Genomic DNA, 26612 nt, shown 5'->3' with positions numbered 1-26612 from the left:
GGCTGGGTAAATACCCAAAAACTGGGTATTTTACAAAAAAATGCAAAAAGTGAGCAAGAAATTTTTTTTTAAAACCTAAATATGAAAAAATTGGTAAAACTGATACATACATATGTATTACACAGTTTATAATATTTTTTATTGAAACACTTAATGAAATTATGAAAGAAACATATCATAAACCAAAGAATCTTTCTTCTCAATGCCATAATTGGAGAAGATGTTAACTTTTTTTTTTTTTGGAACCAGTTAAGCTTTTTACTTTTTGTAGAATGGCTTTTTATATGTGAATATCATATTAGCTTACTGAGTTGTTTCACACAATAATACTTTAAATATGCGATCAAAATACAAATTTTAGAGAAAAATTTATTGTTTTGTATATATGGTTGGTTATACAGGGTGTTCTGTTTTAACCTGCAAGACCTTTATTTTTGCAACCGTTAGTTCTTGATGCATACTTCCAATTGCAAAAATATTCAAAATCAGATGCAGAGTAAAGATATTGAAAGTTTGAAACAAAAATAAAAATGAGTCAAAAACTACAAAATTTAACTTTTTCTACGACCCTTGGTCCCTTAACTTATATTTAGAGAAATGATCTGCATTTAAAACTTACTGACACAAAAAAACTTGACATTTGTGCAATCAAAACTCAAGGAGATATTCCATTTAAAAGTTTGAAGGGACCCTACAGAAGATGAGATTAGAACTTATTACCCTTTCAGAAGAATGATAGGTTGGCAAAGTAAAAAAACACTTAAGGTATTTACATTTTTCATTTCTATTCAAAAATTCATGCAAATGTTATGCCGTGATATGCAAAACAAGCTGCAAACGCTTGAACAATTTGAAAAATCACACTCTGCACACATATAATTTTATATTTTATATAAACACTCATTAACTGCTATATTTTCCCCCAAAAGATGTTACTGAGGGCGAGTGTAAAGTGGTGTAAGTCACAAAACACTGCGTTTCATATCTCAGTGAATATTTGTCGTACTCATGTCAAACTTTTTTTGTAATTGTTTTTCAATGGAGATTATTTTCCTAAATATAAGTCAGAGGACCTGGGGCTGGTGTAAAAAGTTAAAATTTGTATTTTTTTACTCATTTTTTATTTTTACTTCAAATTTTCAATATCTTAAGTCTGCATCTGATTTTGAACATTTTTGTCATTGGAAGTATGCATCTAGGACTAACGATTGCAAAAATAGAGGTCTTGAAAGTTAAAACAAAACACCCTGTATATATACAAAGTGGAATACAAACAGAAAAGTATTATAGTTGGATATAAATTTTTGAAATAAATACCCTGGGTATTTACCCCTAAAAATAAATACCCAGGTATTTTACATCACTAACCACAGGTGCTCCTAAAAAAGTTCATCTTGATAATGGAAGAACAGTCCAGCGATCTCAAATCATCTTCCGCCAGTTGATTCCAAACAAAGTCTTGAAACATCCACGTAAGGCCGGCCGGCCCTATTCATTTGGCATGTATATCAAGTGGAACGCTATTCCATCATCAACAGGACGGTAGATCCCAGGGCTGGTAGCCCACTACCACAGCTTAGGCAGGAGGAGACATCATGGTAATGGTTGCAGGGGAAAGCGAGATCGATGGACGGATGTCCACCGCTTAAATACTGCTTTGATGACATTCCACACAATTTACATATTCTTGGTTGCAAGTTCGATGAAATTCACTAAGAAAACTCAAAAAAAATATTTTGGCAACACTTACTTTCGTTGAAACCGTTACATTGACGGACAAGATTTTTTTTCACTGTGATTTTTAACTGAACCGTCAATCAAGCACCATGCGGTTTGTTTACATTTTTCTTACTAGCATGCAGGAAAGAACGAAAGCTTTGGGACTGTATTTAATTAGTGCGGCGTCAAGACATGGAGAGTCCCCTCACATAAAAATAGGTAAGTATTATTAATATCATTTCCCCAGTACCGGAAAGTCAAGAAAACAAATAAAAAATATCAAATATTTTGACATCATTGCATCGTCAGTGATCAATCATGTTCCGGATAAGTTTCACTTCACGTATGGAAAAAGGACATAGTCACTGGGAGCCAAGTCAGAGGCTGTATGGGGGGTGATTCCAGAGCTCCCACTTGAACCTCCCATATTGCGGTTTTCCACTTGCTCCCTGCTCGCTTTATAAGAACGACACCAATACACTACCTGTTGACTACTCATTGCTTTGTCCCCGTATACCTCAATGATTTGCCTGTGAATTTCGGATGAGGCCACATTCTTGTCCCATGAGAATCAAATTACAGCTTGCACCTCTTTGCGAGACCATTTTTCTAGATGTCTTGCCATTACTGTAGCTCTTACGTCTCTGCGTACTAACGCTACTTACTTGTCAAACCGCTGTAGGACAACTAGCACCATTTGTCAACCACCCTGGGTGGAAATATTCGCTGCACAATGTTTACGTTTCAAATGCTTCTGCTTGTAAACTTTTTTTTGGATCAACCTACATGCATAACTTCGATTTAACAATTTCCTCAATTTAATGATACACGGATTTGACGGCAATGAATGCTTATGCTCCTCGACTTAAGGATAACTTTTTCCAGTCCCTTAATAATCATGAAATCAGGGTTATACTGTATAAGTGTATTAAATAACTACCTTATATACTCACATATTAGCTGACCTACCTACTTTTAGGAGGAAAATCGGGGAAAAATCTAAAAATAAGGAATCAAGGTCCTCTTCTTGGAAAAAAACTGGGAATGATTTGCTCCGATTTTTGAAAGTAAGCATTTTAAAAAGCAGGAAAATTAATTTTAATGAGTGTTCTACAAAATAAAAAAACATAGTTTTTATACTTTTGTACAAAAAGGCTTTGTTTCTATGATTGTGAGTTTTGTAAAGAGTTCATCTTTGCAGTTATGATTTTTGTTACTTGTTGCCTTTATTTTGAATTAATATGAATGAAATTTTGTGCTGTAGCAATATTGTATTCATATTTTAAACATGAGATTAATTTCCACACAAACAACTATTGAAACATTTGAACTATAATTGAGAACATGTTAGGGGCATTCCAAGGTATTTTGGACATTATGTAGAGTCCGTAACGTGACCTTTTTTTGCCATAACTTTTTAATTTACCGTTTGATTTGCAAATTTTTTTAATTTGAGCTAGTGTGTTGGTAGGAAAAGATCAAAATAAAATAACATGCTAATCAAACAGTAAATTAAAAAGTTATGGTGAAAAAGGTCACGTTACGGACTCTACATAAATGTCAAAAATACCTTGGAATGCCCCGTTAACGATTTTTCCAAAAATTTTCAGAAATTCTATTTTGCGCATAAGTTGATCCTCTATCTTCTAACCTTGTTTTATGTATTAAATTTCTCAACTTACATGCAAGTAACTACTTTACGAGATGACTATGTTTCTAACAATGGTATTAAATGTAAGAAATAATAAAATTAACATAAAATCCTGTTAATCAGGGGTGCAGCTCACAAAGGCATCATGATGCAGACTGCACCATTGAGATTTTTAGGGGGGTTGAATTTAAAGGGTTTTAAATTTGATTTAAGGGTGTCTCGTTTTTGGGAGGTGCTTTGTTGTAACTGAGGAGAGTTTGTTTCTCCTAGTATCCATGGTGAAGATGTGTTAATTAATTGTGTACATAAGTAAGGAAGAATTATTACTATGTGGAACCCTTTGCAAGTTTTTCAAGTGATTCTTCGAACTAATCAAAACAACGCACTTACTTGCATAGCAAATGTTGCTGGAATTTAAAATTAAATGTTTATTTTTAATCAAAACTACTTAATGGCTAAACAAGACTAAAAGTTTCATTGAAGTAAAAAATAACCTGTCAAATAATTGAGTTAAGGCATTAATAAGTAAAATAATCTTACAAATTATCATAAAAACAAAAAAGGTTCCATCAAAACATAAAATGAGGAGCAAAAAAGACATCTATTTCAGCAAACGATGGGAAGTTTTTTCACAATTTTACATTATAATAATTCCTTCAGAAATAGTAAAAAAGTAATTGTTTTCATTGGTGGATAGGGCATCAAAAAAGTGGGGGATTAGGCGGCGGCACCTCGAAAATAGGGTTTTTTATATGTTATTGGATTTTCACAATACTGAATAAGCATACATCAAAAAATTTGGAGTGTGGCCTAGAAAATTGTGACGGATGACCATGCTGTCGATTCCCCCCTTCCAATTAAAAGTTTGATTCTAAAGAAATAACTCAAAAAAAGTCCATTTATTTGAAATTTTTAGTCTTTTTTCCCGTGAACTCAAGCATTCTATCTGCAAAAAATAATTTTTCAATTAAACGTTAATTTTTAACTCGGAAAAGTGAGAGGGTAAGGCTTATTTACTTTTCGAAGTGATGGGAAGTTGCCGTCCTCAACATACAAGTCGTCTACGTGATGGTTTAGAAGTTCAAATGCATACAATAGGCCTTTTTCTCAGTGGCATATCCAAGGAAGGATTTAGAGAAATATCTCTCTAAAAGGCATTTCTCCTTTTTTGTCCATAGAAAATAATAAAAAGTTATTATATCCTCCTCCCTTCCCCGGAATTTTTTTATCACTATGCCAGTCTTTCACTATGTCAGGGATTACTCGCAGATTTGTTTCAATAAGGCAATAAAGGAGAAAATATTCAACCAGGAGCACTTCACGGACTGCCAGACTATAGTGCCTAGAAAGAGTAGTGTGCCAATGGATAAACGAAAAGTAAGGTCAGATCTGCGGAAAATCCAGGTGGCGCTTCGCCCAGGGAGCACGCTATGTTTCTCAATCAGACTCGTTTTAAATCAGTGATTACATGCTAATTTCGCTGCTTAAAAGCCCCGTTATTCAGATCGAGCTTATTTCATCGTAAAAGATAGATTCTGGAACAAGTTCTATATCTGGCAGGGGTGTTTATTTTTCGAAGCCACACAAACATTACATGACTTCTCTATAATGAATATAGTACACTATAAGCTTTTAAAGCAATTTTTCAAAAATAATACTTTGAAACTTTAGAACTAGTTTGTAAGCAAATATGGTTTCATATTTTATTTTATTTTGTCAGATATTTCATTAGCAATTAGCGTGACCGTTCATCGTTCCTGGAAAGAAAATAGGAAACTGGATTGTAAAATTTGTCAAAAGAAATTTTTGAAGAACTGCATGTCTTTTATTTCCTTATTAAAACTGCTTCTGAATTACTTCAGCCAATTAACATACCATTTGTCAAAATATGCAGTCTGAATTTGCAAATTTGATACAAAATATAGAAATTAGTAAATTTAGAATTTATTTTACGATTTAAAAAAAAGAATAGTTTAGAGAAGTTGTTTTTAAAAGGTTTTGTCTCCTTATGAGGGTTGCGTTTTGGGAGGTGTTTGGTAAAACTGCAAGGGGAGGGGGGAGGGAGCATGACTTTTGGGGGCGGGTACCTCTTACTAAGGTTTCTGCATCCTACTCGGAAAATAAATATCTGGTAATTTATTCAATTAATAATAGCTAAAGCAGGGGTGCCGTCAGGAGAAGAGGAAGTGAGGGGAGGGCTAATGATGGAGACTGCACTAACGAAAATTTCAAAAGAAGGCATTTAAAAAGAATTTAAGTCTCAATTTTAGGAGAAACATTATGGAGGGGAGGGCTCTAAAATAGTGAGAGGGGATGCTATCGTCCTTGGGATAAGCTTTTCTAACTAAAGTTTTTGCATAGAACAGCCTGTGGTCATTTTGTTGATAAATGTTTCAGTATTTTTTCCTAATAACTATAGTTAAAGCAAGGGTGCCGACCCCGGTCATCGGGGGGGGGGGGGGGGGGTGATGGTTCATGGCCAAGACTATACTATTGAAATTTTTTATAAAAGGTGTTTCAAAATTATTTTAGTCTCATTATCAGCAAATAGCGCTACTGGAGGGATGCCAAGTAAAATAGGGGAGGAGTACTTATTAGATTAACCATAGATTAACTATTAACATATTTGTTTCTGTTATGTAGAAAATCTGCCGGTCATCTCAGTAATTAAATTTTTCAGCAATTTAATTCTAATTATTTTACAAAAGCGGGAAGGGAGGGGGGAGGCTCTGTTTATATCATTCAAATTTTTACAAATTGTGCTTAAAAAAGTTAAAAGTCTCATTTTTGAGGGATAGCATTTCTAAGGGGAGGGGTGCATTGCAAGATTTGGGGATGTGGATGGGTTGCACGTTCGCTCTTGGGAGGGGGCATCCATAGCTAAATTATCTGCATTTTTCAAAATCTATCGGCCTTCTCCGAAAGTAAATATTTCAGAAATTAATTTTTAATTACTACAGCTAAAGCTAAAGCATTGATGCCAAAGGGGAGGGGCGACATGGTCAGGGTGCAGATTAAACCATCAAAACTTTTATCCGTGTTTAAAAAATAGTAAAATGTCATTGGGGAAGGGTGCGGTGGGGGCTTTGTAAAATGTGGGGGAGTGGGAGGGGTGTGCTCTATCGTTCTTGAGTGTGGGGGGGGAGGGGGAGGACACCCAGAACTTAGATCTGCAATAAGAAAAGCTTTCAGTCATCTCGATAAACCAGTGATTTGAGCAATTTACTCTTAGCTGTGCAAAGTGCCAAGGAGGAGGGGGGGGGGGGGGTTATGGCTCAGACAAGGCCATTGAAATTTTTGAAGAAAATCAAAGAGTTCCTTTTCTTTTAAGTCAGTGGTGTCACTATGGGGGGAGGGGGTTCGGCCCGGGTGTTGCCCATCTGGGGGGTTACACCCAAAGTGGAATTGCAAGTTTCTGAAAAATATGAAGTTAAAATGTATTTTTAAGACTACATATTTAAAAAATTTTTTGGAAGGAGACCTGCCCGGGAACCTCTTTCTTACTAGACTCTTACTACTTAGGATACTAACACCTTTTTTTTTCCATTTGTCAGAGAGGAGAAGGGGTGACACCACAAATCGGCATCCTGGGTGTCACCCATGCTAGGTACACCACTGATTAAGTTTCTCATCATCTTGGGAACTTTACGTTTTCTTTGCCTGATCTGTAACCACTTTTGCACGCTGGTATAAAACAAGATGTAGCTTTTTTTTCTCTTAATATTCAACTTTGATAAGTCCATTAAAATACTTTTAAACTCTTTCATAATTTTTTTTATGAAATGTGGAAAAACATTAACGCGTAACCGAATTATAACTAAATCCCGCATCAACTAATGTAAATTCCGTCAAAAGTAGCGTGCTTCCTAACCGCACTGCCCTCTAGCAGAATTACTAAATTTCGTACTCCAGAATTGCGGGGGTCGGCACACTACTCTTTCTAGGCACTATAGTCAGACCTTAACAAAATTTCCTTATTGAGCAAATTTTGAGGCAGAACTGCAATATTGTTTTTTTTTTAATGCTACGAGGAGGGGGGAGTGCCTAATGTTTTTCTCATTTGAAAAGGAGCTCACAGATGCTCTTATTGTATCAGTCGGGAAAATTTGACGTTTAATTCAGGACACAATTTCTCCCCTCCCAAAACTGTAAGCTCAGGCATAGGCGGATTTACGGGGGTGCAAGGGGGTGCGTCGCACCCCTAAAATTTTTGGTTGGGTTTTGAAAAAAAAATAGTTTAGTATATTTCACTCAGAAACGCAGTTGGGGGGAAAAAATTCATAGCTACTATACTAGTAAATTTACTTGTATCCAGGGTATCACCACACGTCGCTAGTGCAAGAAAAACATAACTGTGCTCATATTAAGAATGAAAGTAATTTTATCCATTTGGGGAAAGAAAAAAAACCCCTAAAAAATAATTTCATGCAAATAAAGAAGCTTCTCAAACAATTTATTGTTCAGTGCTGTGTTATTATATATAATAATTGCATGTTTTGTAATTGGGTATTTATTCGTATATCAATACAAATTCTTCTATTTTAAAACAACAGTAGCTAATAAAGTCAAAAAAAAAAAAAAAAAAAAACACATGGCTATTGCAAGAAACTTAATCAATAAAATCCACACCAAAATCAACCAAAAACCAACAATTTTAAGGTAAATAATCAAAAATTTTTGAAGGAGGACTTCCGGGCATTTTGCTGCAGTTGTGCATCCAGGGAGGAAGTGGCACAAGACTGGTGACCCTCCCCACAAAATGCTGAGTAGATGTTTTTAAAAAAATATTCTTTATTATTGAAGAGAAGAAAAGATCTCATTTAGGGAAAACGCAGTTATTTTACAAAAAAAAAAAAGAATGTTGGGAAAAAATCTTAATTTCTCTTTCAAAAAGAAAATATTGACATATAAATTTTTCAAAAGCTTCAGATTATTGGCGGCCAATTGTGTGCCTTCTCGCACAATCCTCTTTCTTTCATATCTCCCCCTTCCCCCCTTTTTTTTTCTATTTCGTTTTCATTTTTTCTATTAGTCCTCAAAATGTTTCTTCTCCAAAGCATTTTTTCCAGTTAAAGTTATTACAGAGTACCTCAAATTTCGTTTCTTGGGCTTCACTTTCGCAAAATTTCCAAGGAAAATCTTCTAATCTCCTAAATACATCGAAAATCGTTTAAAATTGTGTTTTTGGAGCTTCAGTTTTGAAAAACTGCAGTGTACCTAACGTTACTAAAAATGGTCTTACACTCATGTGTTTAAGACTTTAATTTTGGAAAATATTCAAACAAGGGCCTCGGACCCCTTTTTCTCTATTATCATCAAAGAGTGTTAATATTTTGGTTTTTAAAACTACTATTTCGAAATATTTAAGTGGGAGAATCCTTTTTTTTTAATACCATGGATTATTGCAGAAGAACTTCATTTTTAGGACTTAAATTTCGAAAATTTTCCAGGGGAAAGCTCCAGAATACCCCGTCCGGTAACAGCATCAAAAATTGTCCTCCGTAGTATTTTTGGAGCTTCAATTATGAAAAGTTAAAGAGATAGCGTGAGGGTGGGGAGGGGGTTACGAATTTCTATCAGCTTTTCAAAAAATCGATTGGAGACAGTCTATGAGTCTCATTCATAACCCAAACTATAAATATGGACTATAATCACATTTATAAGACTAAAATTTCTAAAAATAGCCTTGGAGCCCCACGTACCTTTCTTGCGTCTAAAATATCACCACAGTAAAACTGAGTTTTCAAAACTACCATTCCAAATTTTTTCTGGGGCGTGAATCCATTCCAAACCAATAACTAGATTCACTCATTGCTTCTAATATCGACTTTCGTTTAAGACTTTTTCTGCAGTTTGAAATGTCAAGAATTGTCCATCCCCTAATCTTACTAAATATGGTTTACATCGCGTTTTTTAGACTTAAAAGTATGTCCCGCTCTAAAATTATTTTCTGATTTCGCCAGTACATTGTTATTCCGGGAATACCTCCCCCCTCCTCAAATCCCTGCTATTGTTGCACCCCCAAATATTTCGGCCTAAATCCGCCTATGAGCTCAGGGTACCATATTCAACTGTTGAATTTTTAATTTGTTTCTGAATAGGAGTGGGAAAAGAAGAGGCAACAAAAAAAAAAAAAAAACCATTCATTTCGAGTTCATCATCTCTTTGGGAGCTTCAGCTTACTCACATTTGCTTTATATTCATCAAAAAGTGTAAACTCTCAAGGATACGAAGTATAAAGCAAGTCAAGGCAACATTGAATAGAAGTTACTAGTATTTAATCCAATCCCCAATCGGTATTTGCTTCTCAGGAACTTGAAAACAGAATGTAAAAGAAAAAAAAAATGTACGGCAATTAAGTATGGGGAAAATTCAATACAAACGGAGCAGATTTAAGCTTCGAAAAATGATAAAAAAAATATCCACATTTTATTATAAGTTTTAACCAAAAACGTAAAGAAAAGAAAAGTATTAACTGGAAAGGAAGTGTAGTAATACAGAACGAAATGTAAACATGTAATTTAATTTTTAACGCCAATTCTTATAATTGATGAGTTATGACATGATTGATGAGTTATCAACACTTGAAAATTTAATATGAATATTAAATTCAAGTTGAAAGCACTTACAATTTTATTGCCAAATAATAAATTGAATAGCCAAGATAACGAATGCTCAAAGACGAATAATAAGGAATATCATAGCTCAAACTTCGAAATTTTGCCTTGGAATAGCTTGAACATGAATTGAGGAGTAAGGAAAAGAAGCATTTTCTTCGTGAAATGTTTCCGTCATCACACACCGCATTAACAGATAACAAATCATTTCTCTAGAGTTCCCGTTGAAAAACTTGAAGTCGTAATTTTTATTTTTATTTACTTAACGACTGTACCGTTGCAGGTATGGTTACAAGACGAAATTCTTTTTGAAGAAATCCATTTCAATAATAACTATTTACTACGACTGAGGGGGTAAACGCTATACTTTTTTTCCACCAAATTTAAAATATTTCATATTCTGATATTTGTAGTTATAGAATTTCTATTAAACAAACTCAACATTCGATTTGGCGTGTCGCATGCCTTTCACATTCTTCTTCTTCCTTCTCCTTCTTCCGAGAAAAGCAAGTTCCGTGTAAATTTCTACGTCACCCGATTTTGCAAAACGAATGTGAATGCATATCGTGATGTGGCAGCTTCTCTTTTAGTTAAACCGCGATAGCTGATGAAGTTCTATGTATTGGTGTCGCGGACACGTGTACATTTAAATGAAATTTATTTAATTTAATTAATGGTTTTGAGAAATTAACTACTGAACTATACTTTTTTGAGTTGTTTGAAACAAATAGTCGCCTACCGCTTTACTTTCTTAAACGATGGCAAGTAAGTATGCTACCTATTGATTTTTGAGAGATGGAATCTCTCTCTTTGCTTTATTTGTTTACTTTCATTTATATCCAAGTTTGTTTTGAGAAATTAACTACTGAACTATACTTTTTTGAGTTGTTTGAAACAAATAGTCGCCTACCGCTTTACTTTCTTAAACGATGACAAGTAAGTATGCTACCTATTGATTTTTGAGGGATGGAATCTCTCTCTTTGCTTTATTTGTTTACTTTCATTTATATCCAAGTTTGTTTTTGATTCACATAAGAAAGAGATTTGTAGCAAATTGAAATGGACACTTCTTGCTCAAATTAAACATGCCCTTCAATGTATGTTTTCGTTCTTTGAAATAGTTCATTTCTTGTCAATCGATCAGTTATAGGTCATGCCATTTAATTAATTCAGATAAAACGAATTGGCTTTAAATACCTTTTTAAACAATTTCCTTTACTGATATTCAAGCTTAACAGGCTAATTTTTTTTCTCTTAGATAGCGGTACCTTTCTGAGATGAGTTCTTGTATTTTATACAATTTGAAGTTTAAATGTCATTTTCTGAATGCAGCATTTAAAATCCTTTACTGCACCCTTTTGATAACGTGCTAGCTCCAGGGAGCCTTAACTCAAATGTGCCAGTGTTTCACTCAGAATCCAAAGACTTGTTGGGGTGTTATTCTTTCTGCAAGATTGAATCATATAAATAAGACTATTTAAATGTGCCGAAATAACTGCAAAGATGTTTTTATGTAGCATGTGATCTGGAATATAAGATTAAATCGTGAACCCTGGTGTAAAGTTGCCTCATTTTTTTAGCACTTTTACTATACTTGGCCTGATTGTCACAGAAAAATCTGAGGCCTGCTTTTGCATATATTTCAGCAACTAGACCACTTAGAGACTTTGGGATTTCCCTAAATGATTTGCTTAATCTTGAGGTACAACTTTACGTGGAAAAATTAAAATTCTAAAATGAAATTATTTGTGTTAAGATGGAAAACTGCAAATTTTATGTAATTTCTCCATTAAATGTTTAAATATAAAACCCACTGTTACAATTTTTTTTGCCTTGCAACAGTTAATAGTAATTATAATGAAAATTTTGAATCGATGCTTTTCTGAAGCAAGCATGGATTAAGTTTTAGTGCCCACTGCTTAAAGTGTTAGACACGTATATAGGTTTTTTCCTTTTAGTATGGAGCATTTATGTATGAAAAAATGTGGTGAAGTTTCTTAATGGTAACATTATTCTATTTCTGGAATACATTCACACTAAAAAGAATAAAATAACAGAATTTTTTTAAAAAATACTTCAAGCACTTTTCAAAAGACAAAATAACTTTTCTTGGTCAGAAAGGACAATATTTAAGTATTCCTGTTGTTTTCAATTATTCCCAGAAAATGAGTCCACAAACAAGGAAAAGTGCAGATCAAGTCATTTCAAAACAAACTTTCTGCAGTTTTCAAAAATTCCAAGAAAATGACACCACAAACGAAGAAAAGTTCGGCTCTAGTCATTTCAAACCAAACCTTCCCTATAAGAAAAATACGAATGTTTCAACACTTAGTTATGATTTAAAGCAAGATAATGATAAAAAAAATCTCTCCATAATGGAGCCGCACTTTTCTTAGTTTGTGGTGTCATTTTCTTGGAATTTTTGAAAACTGTAGGAATACTTAAATATTGTCCTTTCTGATCCAGAAAAGTTATTTTGTCCTTTTGAATGCATTATGAAAAGTGCTTAGTATTTTTTAAAAAAATTCTGTTATTTACTTTATAAAGTTTAAAATTCCTGTTGTGAAAACATTATTTTCTTTTGTTTAAAAGATATTTTTATCAAATCAATTTTTTTAATGTGTTCATGACTATACTGCATATAAAATTAAAATGGAATTATATAACTTGTATTTGTATTTAAAAGTAATGTTAGAAACAAGCGGTCGTTAGTGGCGTTTTTGACAAAAACTTTTGATTTGATGCCTCGATTTCCAACTGGAGACGTACTGAGTAGCACTTTGGGCCGAGTACCGAGTGCTCGGCCTTTCACTACTTGGCCGAGTACTGAGAACCCATTATATTAGAAGAACCACCGCCACACATGTAATGAATTTTGGAACTCATTAGAATAGTAGTATAGACGTCCATGTCCATATAATAGTTTTTAAAATGAAATTCACACTGAAATTAAATTATGCGTCATTTAAAATATTTTGTTTGAGTCAAAAATTTTACAAAATATTTTTAAAATTAAAAATAAACAAATAAAAGATATGATTAATCAAGTTGGAGTTAAAACAAATTATATCAATCAATTATAGTCTTAGTCTGTCTTTATAATGCCCATACTTTTTAAGGCAAATAAAACAATGTTAAAAGCCCAAATGTGCAGGAACACTGAGACGAGACGTGTTTTTCTGCGTTACAAGGAACGTGCGTAAAATGTGAGGTAATGAATGTAGACATCCGACAAAAAATCAGATTCTTCTCGGATGTCTTTAAATCTGTAAGCTCACATTTTGTGCATTGAAAAGGCATTCCTTGTAACACCAAAACACGTTCTGCAGTGTTCCTGCACATTTGTGCTTTTACCGTTCTTGCATTTGCTTTTAATTCTTAAGCAATGGATTATATATTTCTCATAAATTTTGTTTGTAGCAAAAATCCATTTAATACTATAAAAATTTCATATTTTCTGCACTTACCTTTTTGCTTCATTTTTAATAAATAAGTTTTATTAGCTTTGGGACATTGAAATCAAGATTTACACCCTTGAAGCATAGCAAACTTCATTACTCTCAAAATTGAAATTTGAATTGTAAATGATTACAGTACATTATATGCTTGTACCTTTTTATTAATTGTAAAATATCTCTTCAAAAATATTCAATATTTTACAATTACATGGTATTGGTCGAGTATCGGATTAAATTTTGGACAAGTACCGATTACTCGGCAAATTGGCAGAGTACTGAGTAGTTACTAGGGCTCGACCGATGGCATTTTTTGGCCGATGGGCCGATGCCGATTGTTGGCCGATTGTTCAAAGATGGCCGATGGCCGATTGTTTTCCTCCAAATGGCCGATGGCAAAAAAAAAATGAAACAGAAATAAATTGATAAGATTGTCAGGGATTTAAAGGATCATTGATTCATTTCACTTTACTTCCTTTCTACAAATTAAGAATTGTAATCACAAAAAAAAAAAAAAATCAGATTTCGACCTAAATTTCTATTTTACTATCACCAAATTTATACTTCACAAGTTTTTCTGACACATCTGTTTCTGTACATACATATGTACCTAAGAACATATAGATAACCAAATATCCATTTTGAACGCCTCCTCAGTTAATTATCGCAAATTCTCTTGTGATGTCTTCATGCGCGTAAACTTGCGTCACTCAAAAACGTTATGAAATAGTAAATTAAAAACTCATACGTACGTAGTACGATCTAAAAGTTCGAGGTCAAGTTGTATAAAACCTTACCCTGAATAGTTCACATTACCAAAGCATATATCTATCTACAAAATAGTCACCTTGAACGATTATGCACTTCTGCCAACGTACGTATAGCTTTTAGAAGCACTCCTGGAAGACAGTCTTCGCAAATTCCTGTAAGGCCTCTTGCGCTGCTGCTTTAACTTCATCGTGGAGAAGAAGGCGACTTTCATGTTGAGGATGCACGGTTCGATTGGTCAATACTCTGATATGACAAACAAATAACATAACGTTTCGTCGGACTTAGCTCCGTGTGACTTTTACCTGTTCCCAGCAAAAAAACATTTGCATAGACGCCGCTTTTTTCCGTCAGGAAAAGATGAAGCTGCATCATAGAAGGTAGCGAAAAATGGCTTCCAGGAATGTTTCCAAAAGTTATATGAACACTGGCAGAAGTACATAGTCCCTTAAGGCGACCTTTTGAAGGTGGATGTGCTTCGGTAATGTGAACTATTCTGGGTAAGATTTTATACAGCTTGTCCCCGAACTTTTGCATCGTACTACATACAATCTGTATAGGGTGTAGTTATGCTTCTCCTTTTTTGACTGCTGTATGATGAAAGAGAAAGAACAATAGCCAAAAAAAGAAGGAAGAAAAACAAAGAGACTGTTTAATAACCAATTGATTTGTTTTTTTCGTTTTTTTTTTTTTAAATTGAGCATATAACTAAGATTTCAGTAATGTTGTAATAATGTATGGATTTAGGTTATACTAAACATAGTTAAAAAATTAAATTACGTTGTTTAATCATTCAAAAAAAAAAAAAAAAATTAAGAATAGAACTATGAAACCGTAAACAAATTGCGCAATTAAAGTGGAAAGATTGCACGTAGACATTTTTAGTCATAAAATTAAGCAAAAAAGGTAACAGATAAATTACAATATTAAATCAAAATAGTAATATTTTTATACTTATTTTAAATTTATGAATAGAAAAGTTTGCATTTTTCATAAAAGCTATAACAGTGACATACATTTTGCTGAAAAAAAATAGCCATGAAAAGAGCAAGGTTCTTAAAACGCAGGTACAATAAACAAACTCAATATTTACACCAAGTTAATAACTGAATACATATACTACTTGATCTGATGTTTGCACACATAGTATTGAACAATTTGATTGTGTAATCTTTTATGAAACTTTACAAACAAGTTCAAATTGAATTTTTCAATTTAACAATAAGTTTCTGAAATTTGAAAAATTGCACAATAGAAAATCCTTGAAACTTTTCTATAAAAAACGAAAGTAACTTATTCATTGATTTTATATAAATACATAAAAATAGTTACTTACAACAGAAAAAAAATCAATCGGTATTAATGATGCAAAAAAGATGGCAATTTACGAAATATAGGGGAAACAAGTATGAGAAATACGCAAAATGACATTTCTTGACCAAAATAAATAATCGCTAAATATTTAAGAAATGCTTGAAACGAAGAGGTAGGGTTAGGGGGGTCACCCTCTGATTTTGGAGTAAATCACACTTCGGCCCCAACCTCTCCTCTTCCTCATTTTTTTAGTACAGAACAGCTACCACCAACGCCTCGGAAGAGTTTCTGAATCTCCTTCAGCACTTCCGAAAAAAAAAAAAATCAAAAGTCCCTTTGATTTCCGAATTATGTCACCATTCAAAACGTCTTTAATCGATTTCTTACATTAATGCCCTAAATTCTTTCTAAACAGTAGATAAAGTTAGAAAAAAAAAATCTCCAATTTTATGAATGGTGTTAGTTTTAAACAATTCAGAAGTACAACTAGAGTTTAATTTCAGAAATTGAGGGAGTGGGAGGAGGGGCACGCAAGTGTTCTCGGAAATTCAAAAAATATTCGTAAAAATAGAGTTCAAAATAATCATAAACATTGAGCAGAAAACCCTTTCAAGACTTGCACCCGAGTTTGTTTTGACGTGCAATGGCGGATTTAAAATATAGCAAATGTTGCAATTGCGCGAAATGCCGCATAAACATAGGGCCACCGAAGGAGTTACAAAAAATGCGAATGATAAATATTTTACAACTTCTGTGATCCTCAAAATGTATTTCGATTGAAACTCCGCCGAAGCGATACAGAAAAGACTGCATTACTGTGATTCATATTACAAGTATCGAAAAATTAAAAATTACCGTCGGTTCAAAGGAAATCTAATAAAATGACACAAAAATCGGTTTCGCCATCTCATATTTGTTTCCATGGTCTCCAATTCGGCAATATATCACCAAATGATCGTCAGTCTGAGACGCTATTTTAGTTTTACATTGAAATAAGTAATTAATAGCCACAAAAAATTAGTAAACAGGCTTTTCAGAACTCCCGATCGAAAACAAAAAGGGAAGTGCACAACTGGAACGTCCGCAGACCCCACATACGAAACTTTAACCTTCTACAGATTGAGTTATGACTTATGACAGATACATACGTACATCCTGCTGCAAGAAACAACGCAATAATTAACTTATTTGGTACCTGAATGTAGTATTAAAAACTCTTCTAGGGATAACTAAAAACAGAAATTCATACTGAAATTTAAGTAAATAATTTTATATGAAAACAACAACTCCATTTATTTGTATTAAAAAGTAAAATAGCAAAGGTCCTTTTTTTTTTTTTTTTTTCAAATACCATCGGCCAATTCCATCGGCTTTTCGATGTTTTTTAAGGCCGATGGGCCGATGTTTCCCGCAAGTTAGCATCGGCCGCCGATGCCGATGGCTAAATTGTTGAACCATCGGGCGCCGATGCATCGGCCAGGCCGATGCATCGGTCGAGTCCTAGTAGTTACCAAGTACTCGATACTTCTCTATTTCCAACTCTAGGTGCCATATTTGATGCCTAAAATTTTTAATCACATTGCAGCTTATCTTTCCTGATTCAACGTAATTAAAACCCATTATTGGCTTGAAGGAAAAATTTGTAAATTAATTTTCAAGTCTAATCTTTTCTAAAAAACAGTTTTCTTGTATAAAACATGCGCTATCGGCAGTGTGTTTATTTATATATTTTTTGACATTTGGATCAATATATTTGATTCACTAAAAATAGCATTTTGGTTGTTCATTCTGACCCCTAGAAACTAAGAGCCATCATGATGCGTAGATAAAATTTTTATTTGAAGCATATAGCTGTAAAAGTAAGCATCTCCAATTCCAATTTTTTTTGTATTCATGCGTTTTTTAGATTTTTCAGTGCAATACTTGCTAGCCCAACAAACTGAGACATTAAGAGTTTTAAAGTGTCCTCCAAATACAGGAAAAATTATTTTAACTATAAATATGTATACATATATATTTAGTTAACAATAACTTTTCCTGTTTTAATTCTCCAAAATTAGTTACTGGATCTGCTCTTGATCAGAGTTGGCTATTTTTAGGCTAGTCAGTGGACGGAAGTGTGATTTAAGGGGGGTTTGACCGCCACCTGGGCAGGGCTTTTGTTATTTATGTGGGTGTGGTTTATATTGTTTTTCAAAAATAATATGCATTGTGGTTAGAATACCCTTTGACCCCCCCCCCCCCATGAAAATATTTAGAATAATAGCCCTTGTGGACCTTGAGACTTTCTTTTTAGAAAATATTGTCAAACCTTTACTTTTTGATGAAGACAAGAATCAGACAATTAGTTCAAGTTTAGATATTGGTTGATTATAGATATACAATTTAATTCAAACTTTATCTAGTTATTAATCAACCTGTAATTTTTATCATTGGTGATGAAAATTTGTTTATAACTACATGTTCTTTTTTTCCAGTTAAATTTTTGGAAGTCATAAAGCCCTTTTGTGGTATATTACCAGAAGTTGCCAAACCTGAAAGAAAAGTAATTATTTTTTGTGAAAAATATATTTTTAAAATAATATATTCAGAACATAAATGTTTAAATGTTACATACTTTTACAGATTCAATTTCGAGAGAAAGTACTATGGACAGCTATAACATTATTCATTTTCCTTGTTTGTTGCCAAGTAAGTTATTTGTGTTATTTTTAATCAAATTCGAATGATTTCAGATGTTTTAAAATTTTTATTCCTTGTTTTAAAATGAAACTTCAGATTTCTGTTACCTATAAATGTTTTAATTTTGTTGTACATTAATTTTTTGTTTACTTGTTGGTTCAAATGCGTCCCAGAAACTCTTAATAAATTATGCCAAGAGGTATGAAGCTCTACTTGTCAGGCTTTAATGCTTTTTTTATGTAATTTATATTTTGATTCTTCTGAAAATACATTCATTATATGTAAGGTTATGTAGAAAGTTTCAGGTATAATATCTACCTGAATGCAAAAGAAATGTTTAGGTATTTCTGAAAATAAAGCATAAATAAGATTGTTACTTGTACTTTTATTTTTCTATATATTAATACAATGTGGTGTTAATTTAAATGACTTATCAAATATTTTAATTCAGTTGCATTTTAACAACCCTAAAGTCCTGAAAGTAACCATCAATTTTCAAAACGAAATTTGATTTCAGATTAGGAGAGAGAGGAGATTATAATAGAGCTATTTTTAAAAAATTTAGCCGATAAAATAGTATTTAGCATTAATTCACACTATGCAAATTTACAAACTGCTTGTTTCAGGGTTACAAGAAACCTATTTTTCAATGTGAAGGAATTGAGCTTATGGATGAAAAGACATGCTATCTATCCATAAACTCTTTTTTTTTTTTTTTGAAATTGGAAAGAGATTCATTATAACCCCAAAATGCGTGCCTGCAATTCCCTGTAAACTTGCATTATAACATAATACACTGAAGCACCATTTATATGTTTTTGAAGGGATTGTAAGAAAAAAGAGTACAAATGAAAAAACATTTAATAGGTATACATTAATATGTATGGGACTCTGCAGGGACCAATTTAAAAAGCTTATAAATGATAAAAAAAAATTTAAAAAAAAAAATAGAACCGACATCAAAATTGCTCTAAAAAGTGAAAAATAATTGCATGAAGTTTACTGTTTTTTGACCATAACTTTTTTTCTAAAGAACAAATATGGTCAAACAAAGTAATGGGACTTAAGTTGAGCCATCCCCTACCCATTAAAAGAAGAATCGTCAAAATCGGTTCACTAGGTCAGTTGCTGTGAGTGGACAAAAAAAAAAAAACATACATACGGTATGAATTGATAACCGCCTCCTTTTTGAAGTTGGTTAAAAAGTATAAAAGAGAAACATATAAACAATGCTTCATTGTATTATCTTCTAGTTTTCAGCACAAAAGTGTTTCATTTCTTACGAAAGTGGGTTTTTTCTTTCTATTCAGAAATAAGTATTTTAACTTTATCTTACTATTTCTTTTAAGAGAACTTGAAATTTTCTCATCCTTGAATCTTACTGTACCATGTGAATGCTGTTCTGACAAGCACTATTCAGTTTATTCTAAATACATTTTTTGCATGTGAGAGCTTTTCCTGAAAATTAATGTGTCGATAAATTATTCTTTTAGATTCCTTTGTTCGGAATCATGTCATCCGACTCTGCAGATCCCTTCTACTGGATGAGAGTAATTCTAGCTTCAAACAGAGGTACCTTGATGGAGTTGGGTATTTCTCCTATTGTCACATCTGGCCTCATCATGCAGCTTTTGGCTGGTGCAAAAATCATCGAAGTTGGTGACACTCCTAAAGATCGTGCTTTATTTAATGGAGCCCAGAAATGTAAGTTCTTATTGTTGTTCTTTTTTGTGATATATGCATCCATTTAAATTTTACATTAAATGCATTTCATGTACAGGTTTATTGTTGAATATTGTAATGTAAATGTTAATTTTTTTAACACTAGAAAGACTACGTTTTCAGGGTGGCGACAGATCAGGGAGATCAGGGAAAAGTCAGGGAACTTTATTAATCAGGGAAAAATCAGGGAAATATCAGGGAATTTCGAATAAAATAGCAAAAAATCAGGGAAAATTGTTTTTATGAATTTTTTTTTTTTTTTTTTTTTGCTTTGCAAAATTAAGTATCCTTATTCCCTACGCATTTTTGGCCAATTATCTGTTCAACAGAAAAAGTAAAATTAATGAGGTGCGATTATACACTGCCGCATATTTGTACATTTTTTTCAACGTCAAAGTATTGAATCTTACTTATTAACCACAGGATGAACTTCCTAAGATTGCTTATGCGTCTGTTAGGTTGTTTATTTCACCTAGCTTAAAATTTCCTTTCACGCTTTTAATGCCAGGTAAAATAAACAACCATACATGCAAAGAGGAAGCCTTCATTAATGCCTTGGCTCCTTTGCCTTTATTCCATTGACTCGAAGTGATTAGCGTACTGTAATCACGATTTCAAGAAGAAATCTTTGGTTTTTGAATTAATACTGATAAAAGCTTAAAAGTTATTACTTCTTCATTTTTTAAATTTAATTGCTAAAACTAAACTTTCAATCAAAAAAAACTTTGTTTTTTACCGTTATACTATTTGCTGTCGCCGCAGATTATAAGGATTTTCTTTTTTTCAGACTTAAATGATTCTTTTATTTTATAACCAAGTTGTATTCTTCTTTTATATATTTTGAAATTAACTAATTATTTTTTTTTCTGTTTTTTTTTCTTCCATTTCAAAGTTGTTTGATACAAAAGCAATCTAAGATTTTTTTCGTTACATACTTAAATCATTTGAAATAGAGTTAACTTGTATACTTAAGTAAATATCCTTATTTTTTATTGTTAAAATGCTGTATTCATTCATTGAAACCTATGTTCTTGATTAGAGAAAAGCTCCCTATGAATGGATGTCAAAAGGTTTCATCTGTTTTGCATAAATATGTCAATTCGTTATATAAGAATAACTACATTACTTCTATTCTTTCACTATTATTTGTTATTCTTGCAACAATTATTATACTGTTTGAAAATTTAGTTCAAAATAATTTCAAATACTTTTCAGTTCTACCATAAATACACATACATTTTTAAGAGTGAGTTTAATAGTTTCTTAAAATTCTTATGCTAAGTGGTTTCTGGAAGCAAAGTATCTTTCCATTGTAGAAAAATTTAATATACTGTTTTGTCTTTTTTTCCCCCCAAAAAAATTGACTTGATATTTTTTTTTTTTTTTTGCCATTTCGTTGAAAAAGTAGCATTTTTAAAAAATATATCTTTAGTTCATCAACTTTACACAACTTAAAACGTTTAAATTACTGTATTTTATACAAACATACAATGGATTTCAAGTAGAGCAAAGAAAGGAAACCATTACTATTGGTAACGTAAATCAGGGAAATTTGGTGAACTTAATCAGGGAAAAGTCAGGGAACTTTTTTTCACATTTCCTGTTGCCACCCTGGTTTTCCGTATACCTAGAAAGACTAGCGGCGGTCATTTTGACCGCTACATGAAAATGTGAAAATGATTTATTTTCGGGATTTTTAATCATAGGAAAGATTTGTTTTGATGCATTATAAATTCAGTTAACAATTTAATCATAATATAACCTGTAAATTAGTATGAGACAGCTTTTTTTTTTTTAATTTAAATTTATGCTCTATCAAGTGAAAAGCATATATACAATAAGTAAATGAAATTGCGAAAGATTAAATTTGTACAAAATGGATGACATTTTTGAAGCATGTAATTACTAACAAGTATTTTCAACTATTCATGTGATTCATTTCTTAAATGCATAAATATCATAATATACTTACATTACTCTTCTGTACAATATTTACAAATAATCATCTTTATCACTTTGCCTGTACATGAGCCTCAAAATGTCTTTTTGCAATCAGAACAAATAATAATAGTTTTATTTCCGCATTATTTCATTTGATATTTTTGTTTTTTCTCTCAGTTAGAAACTTTATCATCTTTTTGTGCAATGCTAGGTTTCAAAAAATTATCGCAATCAACTGATGAAAGTATATTATTTTCATCGCTAGGAATGTATTCCTCCTCAGATAATTCAGACTATGTATCCAAACCAGAATCAGTTTCAGGCAAATCCTGCAACAGTTGCAAGAATTGACTTTCTGATAAGTTTTGCTTTCCAACGGTCCTTCCTGACATCATAAAGATAATAATTAGACTGAACCTTTCAAGAATATTGAAGGAAATAAACGTCTATGTTTCAAGTCAAACACATGTTTTGGTGCACAAAATAATTCCAGCACAAATTTTTAGAATCCACCTCTTATAAATTAATCCCTTTTCAAAACCAAAAGAATATTATGTGTCCGGTCCCATGCTTCTCAAAGTCGGCTTTCTTAACTTTGCCCCCTGCTATAACAGCAGAAAAAAAAGAAGCACGTGATCAACAGGTGTTTCACATTTTCCTAACGGTTCAAAGAACTGCACCTGACCAGCGCATGCTACTCAAACCCACTAATTACAAAAGAATGCTATTCACCCTGACAAATAACAAAATCCATAGTGCACGTATCTGATAAGAGAAAAGTAAAAAATATCGGAAGCATAAATAACAGTGATCAAAATGACCACCGTCAGTCTTTCTAGGTATAAACACTTATAGCGACTGTAATAATGGGCATAAAGAAATAAAATTACTTTTGTGAGATTTTACTAAATAGTTAGGAAACGTCAATAAAGTGAAAATAGTTTGAAAATTAAACGCAGTGAATATGAGCGTTTGAAAATCGTTTGCGGTCAAAATGACAGCCTCCATCTTTCTAGTGTTAAATATAACATACCTCAGTTGTGGCAATGATAATGTAAAAAGTTTTGTACATTGAGTCTTCTCCGATTAATTTTCTTTTAATGTGTTGAAATAGTAACATATAAATTCCTGCATTATTATAATTGAAATTCACTTTAAAAATATATTTAGATTAATTCTTTTTTTTAAATAAAAATTGCATCAAATGAAATAGTGTTCATGTGATTGATTTCTCCTTATTTGTGCTTTATTTAGTATAAAAAACACAGATCTTTTAAATTCATGAATTTAAAATTTGTTGTGGAAGGAAATTAAAAACTTGATCCAAAAAGTTTTTTTATTATCTGTGATAGTAAATTGTAATAAAATTAACTGTAGACTTTGGTTAAACTTATTTAACTCTTTTATCACAATTGTTATTATAAATATATACTATATGCATTATCACATCAAGTTTTTTTTTTTTTTTTTTTGTTAATCTAGTTTATAGGTCATTATTTTACAAATTTTTAACTTTTGTGTTTCAGTGTTTGGTATGGTCATTACAATTGGACAAGCTATTGTTTATGTCATGACTGGCATGTATGGAGATCCTGCTGATATTGGAGCTGGTGTTTGCATCCTCATCATCATACAAGTAAGTGTTAAAGGTTTGAAGCAAAGTATTAAGTATCGATAAGGATGCCAAATATTCAACTGGCACAGTTCAGTCAACCTCTGACACATAATTTGTAACAACTCTGAAGAATCTTTAGGCATTTTAATACAATTTTATTAGATGCAGACAGAAAATGTTGATATACAAATTGCACAAGGCATTTCATTTTGATATATATAAAATGGTGAAATTTAGGAGGCCTGAAAGCAATGTATAAAAAAACATATATGTATACAGTATGGGACTGGAAATTTGGAGTGCTCGGGACTGCAACCTTTCCTGATTTTGGATTCTGATTCAAAAAAAGTGAAAATTATGTTTATTTTACATTGGGAGGGGGGAAGGATGAGTGATTTTCGCTTTTTCAGAAAACTGTTTTTACCTTTATCATTTTTTAAACTATATCCTTTCGACTGTTTTATTCTTTTTCATGTGGGGGATGTTTCAGTGGGATTTTCCGGTTGTTCTAGATGGGTAGTTAATTTTTTTACAGTTAATATCTGAGGACGCTTTTTATCCTTTGAGTATGGCTGAAGGAACAAACCATCAAGTACGGGAGAAAAAATAGTTAATAAAACAACTGCTTAGTGGGCATTAGATAAATCAAGTTGTAATAAATATATGCATTCTGACACCAAGCAGCTTAAAACATTTTCTTATTACTTATTTTTTTCAACAAAATGGTTCAAACACTTGATACTTAATTAAAATTTTTTAACTTTTCAATTTACAAAGTTTAAACAGAACAAGGTCTGTCAGGTCCTCTAGTTTAAATATAAAAGTTCTGGATTTTGGGTCTTCCGAATTGCGATATTCCAGAATTGGGGTCTCATATTGTACATTAAAAATTTCCCCAGAAATGTTAGTTTTAGAAATAAATTAAATTTTTCTCAAAGTGTTCCTTCTTAAATTGCAACAAGTGTATTAGAAATGGTGATTGTTTTTTAGGTATAGATTTTTATTAATATATACATTCATAGTTGTTATAAATAACTGCTAATAGGAACAAGATAATGAATTTTTGGCACTTTGTGAAACAACAAAGTTTAGCAGCTGTAATTTGTGTGTAGCAAGTTTAAATTTGATTAGACACTTGAAAATTTTATCTTTTAGTTGTTTGTTGCTGGTTTGATTGTGTTACTTCTTGATGAATTGCTACAAAAAGGTTATGGATTGGGATCTGGTATCTCACTGTTCATTGCTACAAATATTTGTGAAACAATTGTTTGGAAAGCATTTAGTCCTGCCACTGTCAATACAGGAAGAGGTAACTTGAAATATTTTTAAATTTAAACAACACTTATAAAACTTTATTGATTGCTTTTGAGAAAAGTAATCTTCAGGGAAAATTTTTTTTTTAAAAGAAACTTAAGTGTCTCCCAATATTTACAGCTCCTTAACCCTTATAATAAACAGTTAAATCCTAAATGCATGACTACGTACTTCGTTCAGGTTCAAGAAGAGTTTCTCTTGATAATTAAGTATTAAGTTTTATATGATGTTTTAATTTTTGCTTAAAAGATTTTAGCTGTTTTTTATGGGTCAGCTATGATGTTTTGCATGTTTCAAAATCTGATTGCATCTGCTTCTATGAAATTCGCTATCTTGAACATCAATAGTTTTTTGTGTTTAACATTATTTTGAATGACAGAAAATCTATGAAACAATGTTTTTGCCTTTTAGCAGGGATTGAATTTTGAAATTTTTAAAAAAGTCGGAAGAGGTCTAAGTTTAAATTTTGAGTCATAAAATTGCTCTTTTCTACACCTTGATGGGAAATTTGACTTTATTTTTTTATTTAAGCCAGATTATTTTATCCCTTTACACAACTTTTATTTTCAAGGTAGACATGTACTGTCAATTTTCAAGAATGACATCTTACTCAAAATTAATGGTTGATGCAGGTCTGCCAACTATTACGCAGTTGTTTGTAGGAAGTACTCATTTATCTTGCTTACTATACTTCGTAAAGCAAAAACTATGCATTCGTATGTCGTGGGAAATTACTTTCTGCTAAGAAAATAAAACTTAATAAACTAGTCTTATTTGTAAAAATCGAAGTTTCCAGAACAAGCCCGGATTTTTTTTATTTTTTCCCGTCTCAAAATTTCCAGAAATTTTACATCTCTAGAAAAAGTGTGATTTGGACAGTCGGAATTTTGGGAAGGCTCCTTTTTGATTAATTAGATCTTGTGGAGAGTTTGTTTTGATTATAGTTTTGTGAGGTTTACATTAATGAACTCTAGTTTTTCCTGGCTCCTTGCTATGATTTTACAACTTACATAAGCATAGTAGAATAATTTTCCTTAAAAATTGTAAATTATTTGCTTTTAAAAGGAAAATAACCTTCCATGCTCTCAGTTATGGTTTGGCTGCAGTCAACATGTTAAATGCTTTTTTTTTTTTTTTTGATTATGTATAAATGAAAAATAATACTATGATCATTTCTTTAATGTTAAGGTTATAATTCTTAGTTTGTAGTAAAACTAATTTTTTACATGCAGTTTATGTGTAATTTTACCCTTAGGTACTGAATTTGAAGGTGCTATTATTGCCTTATTCCATCTTCTTGCAACCAGAACTGACAAGGTCCGAGCTCTGAGAGAAGCCTTTTATCGTCAAAACCTACCAAATCTAATGAATCTACTTGCTACTGTTCTTGTATTTGCCATAGTCATATATTTCCAGGTAAAAATATTCATTTTAGTTGTATGTTTCCTTTCTAAGATGTCTAAACTTACATCAATTTAAAGCAAAGTATTGAATTGTATGCGTACTTTTTTTTAACAAATTTGATGCACAGTTTTGTCAATAATAGGGTAAAAGCTCCAGTAGTCGGCCATTTAAGAGATCAGTTGTTGAGTTTTGTTAACCTATAAATTTCAGCTATCAAACAACAACAAAAACAATGTAAACCTTTAGGCTGCACCTTTCTGATAATGATTCACTAACTTGTTTCTGGAATAAAAATATTTTTATTTTAAAAACCAAGCTATTGTTAATACGAAAATGTGCTCCAGTAGTCGGCCATAGAAACCCAGTGCTCGGCCATGCATGAGCCAGTAGTCGGCAGTTTCATTTTTGTT

The 26612-nt window shown here is 32.2% G+C and overlaps 2 protein-coding genes across 3 annotated transcripts in view; one reads left to right on the top strand and one right to left on the bottom strand.

The window, feature by feature from the left end:
• The window catches only part of LOC129217570 (breast cancer anti-estrogen resistance protein 3 homolog), a 38573-nt gene extending 28390 nt beyond the window's left edge, over positions 1-10183 (bottom strand). The window contains exon 1 of the mRNA XM_054851896.1: positions 10000-10183. The gene's annotated coding sequence lies outside the window, so the exon portion shown is untranslated. The remainder of the gene's footprint in view (positions 1-9999) is intronic.
• Positions 10184-10525: 342 nt separating this feature from the next.
• Positions 10526-26612, top strand: part of LOC129217569 (protein transport protein Sec61 subunit alpha) — a 38705-nt gene continuing 22618 nt past the window's right edge. The window contains exons 1-7 of one of the 2 annotated variants that reach the window (XM_054851894.1): positions 10526-10752; positions 18002-18069; positions 18150-18215; positions 19700-19910; positions 23396-23505; positions 24640-24793; positions 26054-26214. In XM_054851894.1, coding sequence (XP_054707869.1) covers positions 10746-10752; positions 18002-18069; positions 18150-18215; positions 19700-19910; positions 23396-23505; positions 24640-24793; positions 26054-26214 — 777 coding nt within the window. In that variant the 5' untranslated portion in view covers positions 10526-10745. Of the gene's footprint in view, positions 10753-10805; positions 10924-18001; positions 18070-18149; positions 18216-19699; positions 19911-23395; positions 23506-24639; positions 24794-26053; positions 26215-26612 lie in introns of those variants that run through there. The other variant, XM_054851895.1, reaches the window with a different exon arrangement.

This window comes from Uloborus diversus, chromosome 2 (genome assembly GCF_026930045.1).
Source record: "Uloborus diversus isolate 005 chromosome 2, Udiv.v.3.1, whole genome shotgun sequence".
Lineage (NCBI taxonomy): Eukaryota > Metazoa > Arthropoda > Arachnida > Araneae > Uloboridae > Uloborus > Uloborus diversus.
Note: the sequence above shows the minus strand (reverse complement) of the source record. Positions and strands in the feature narration are given on the sequence as shown.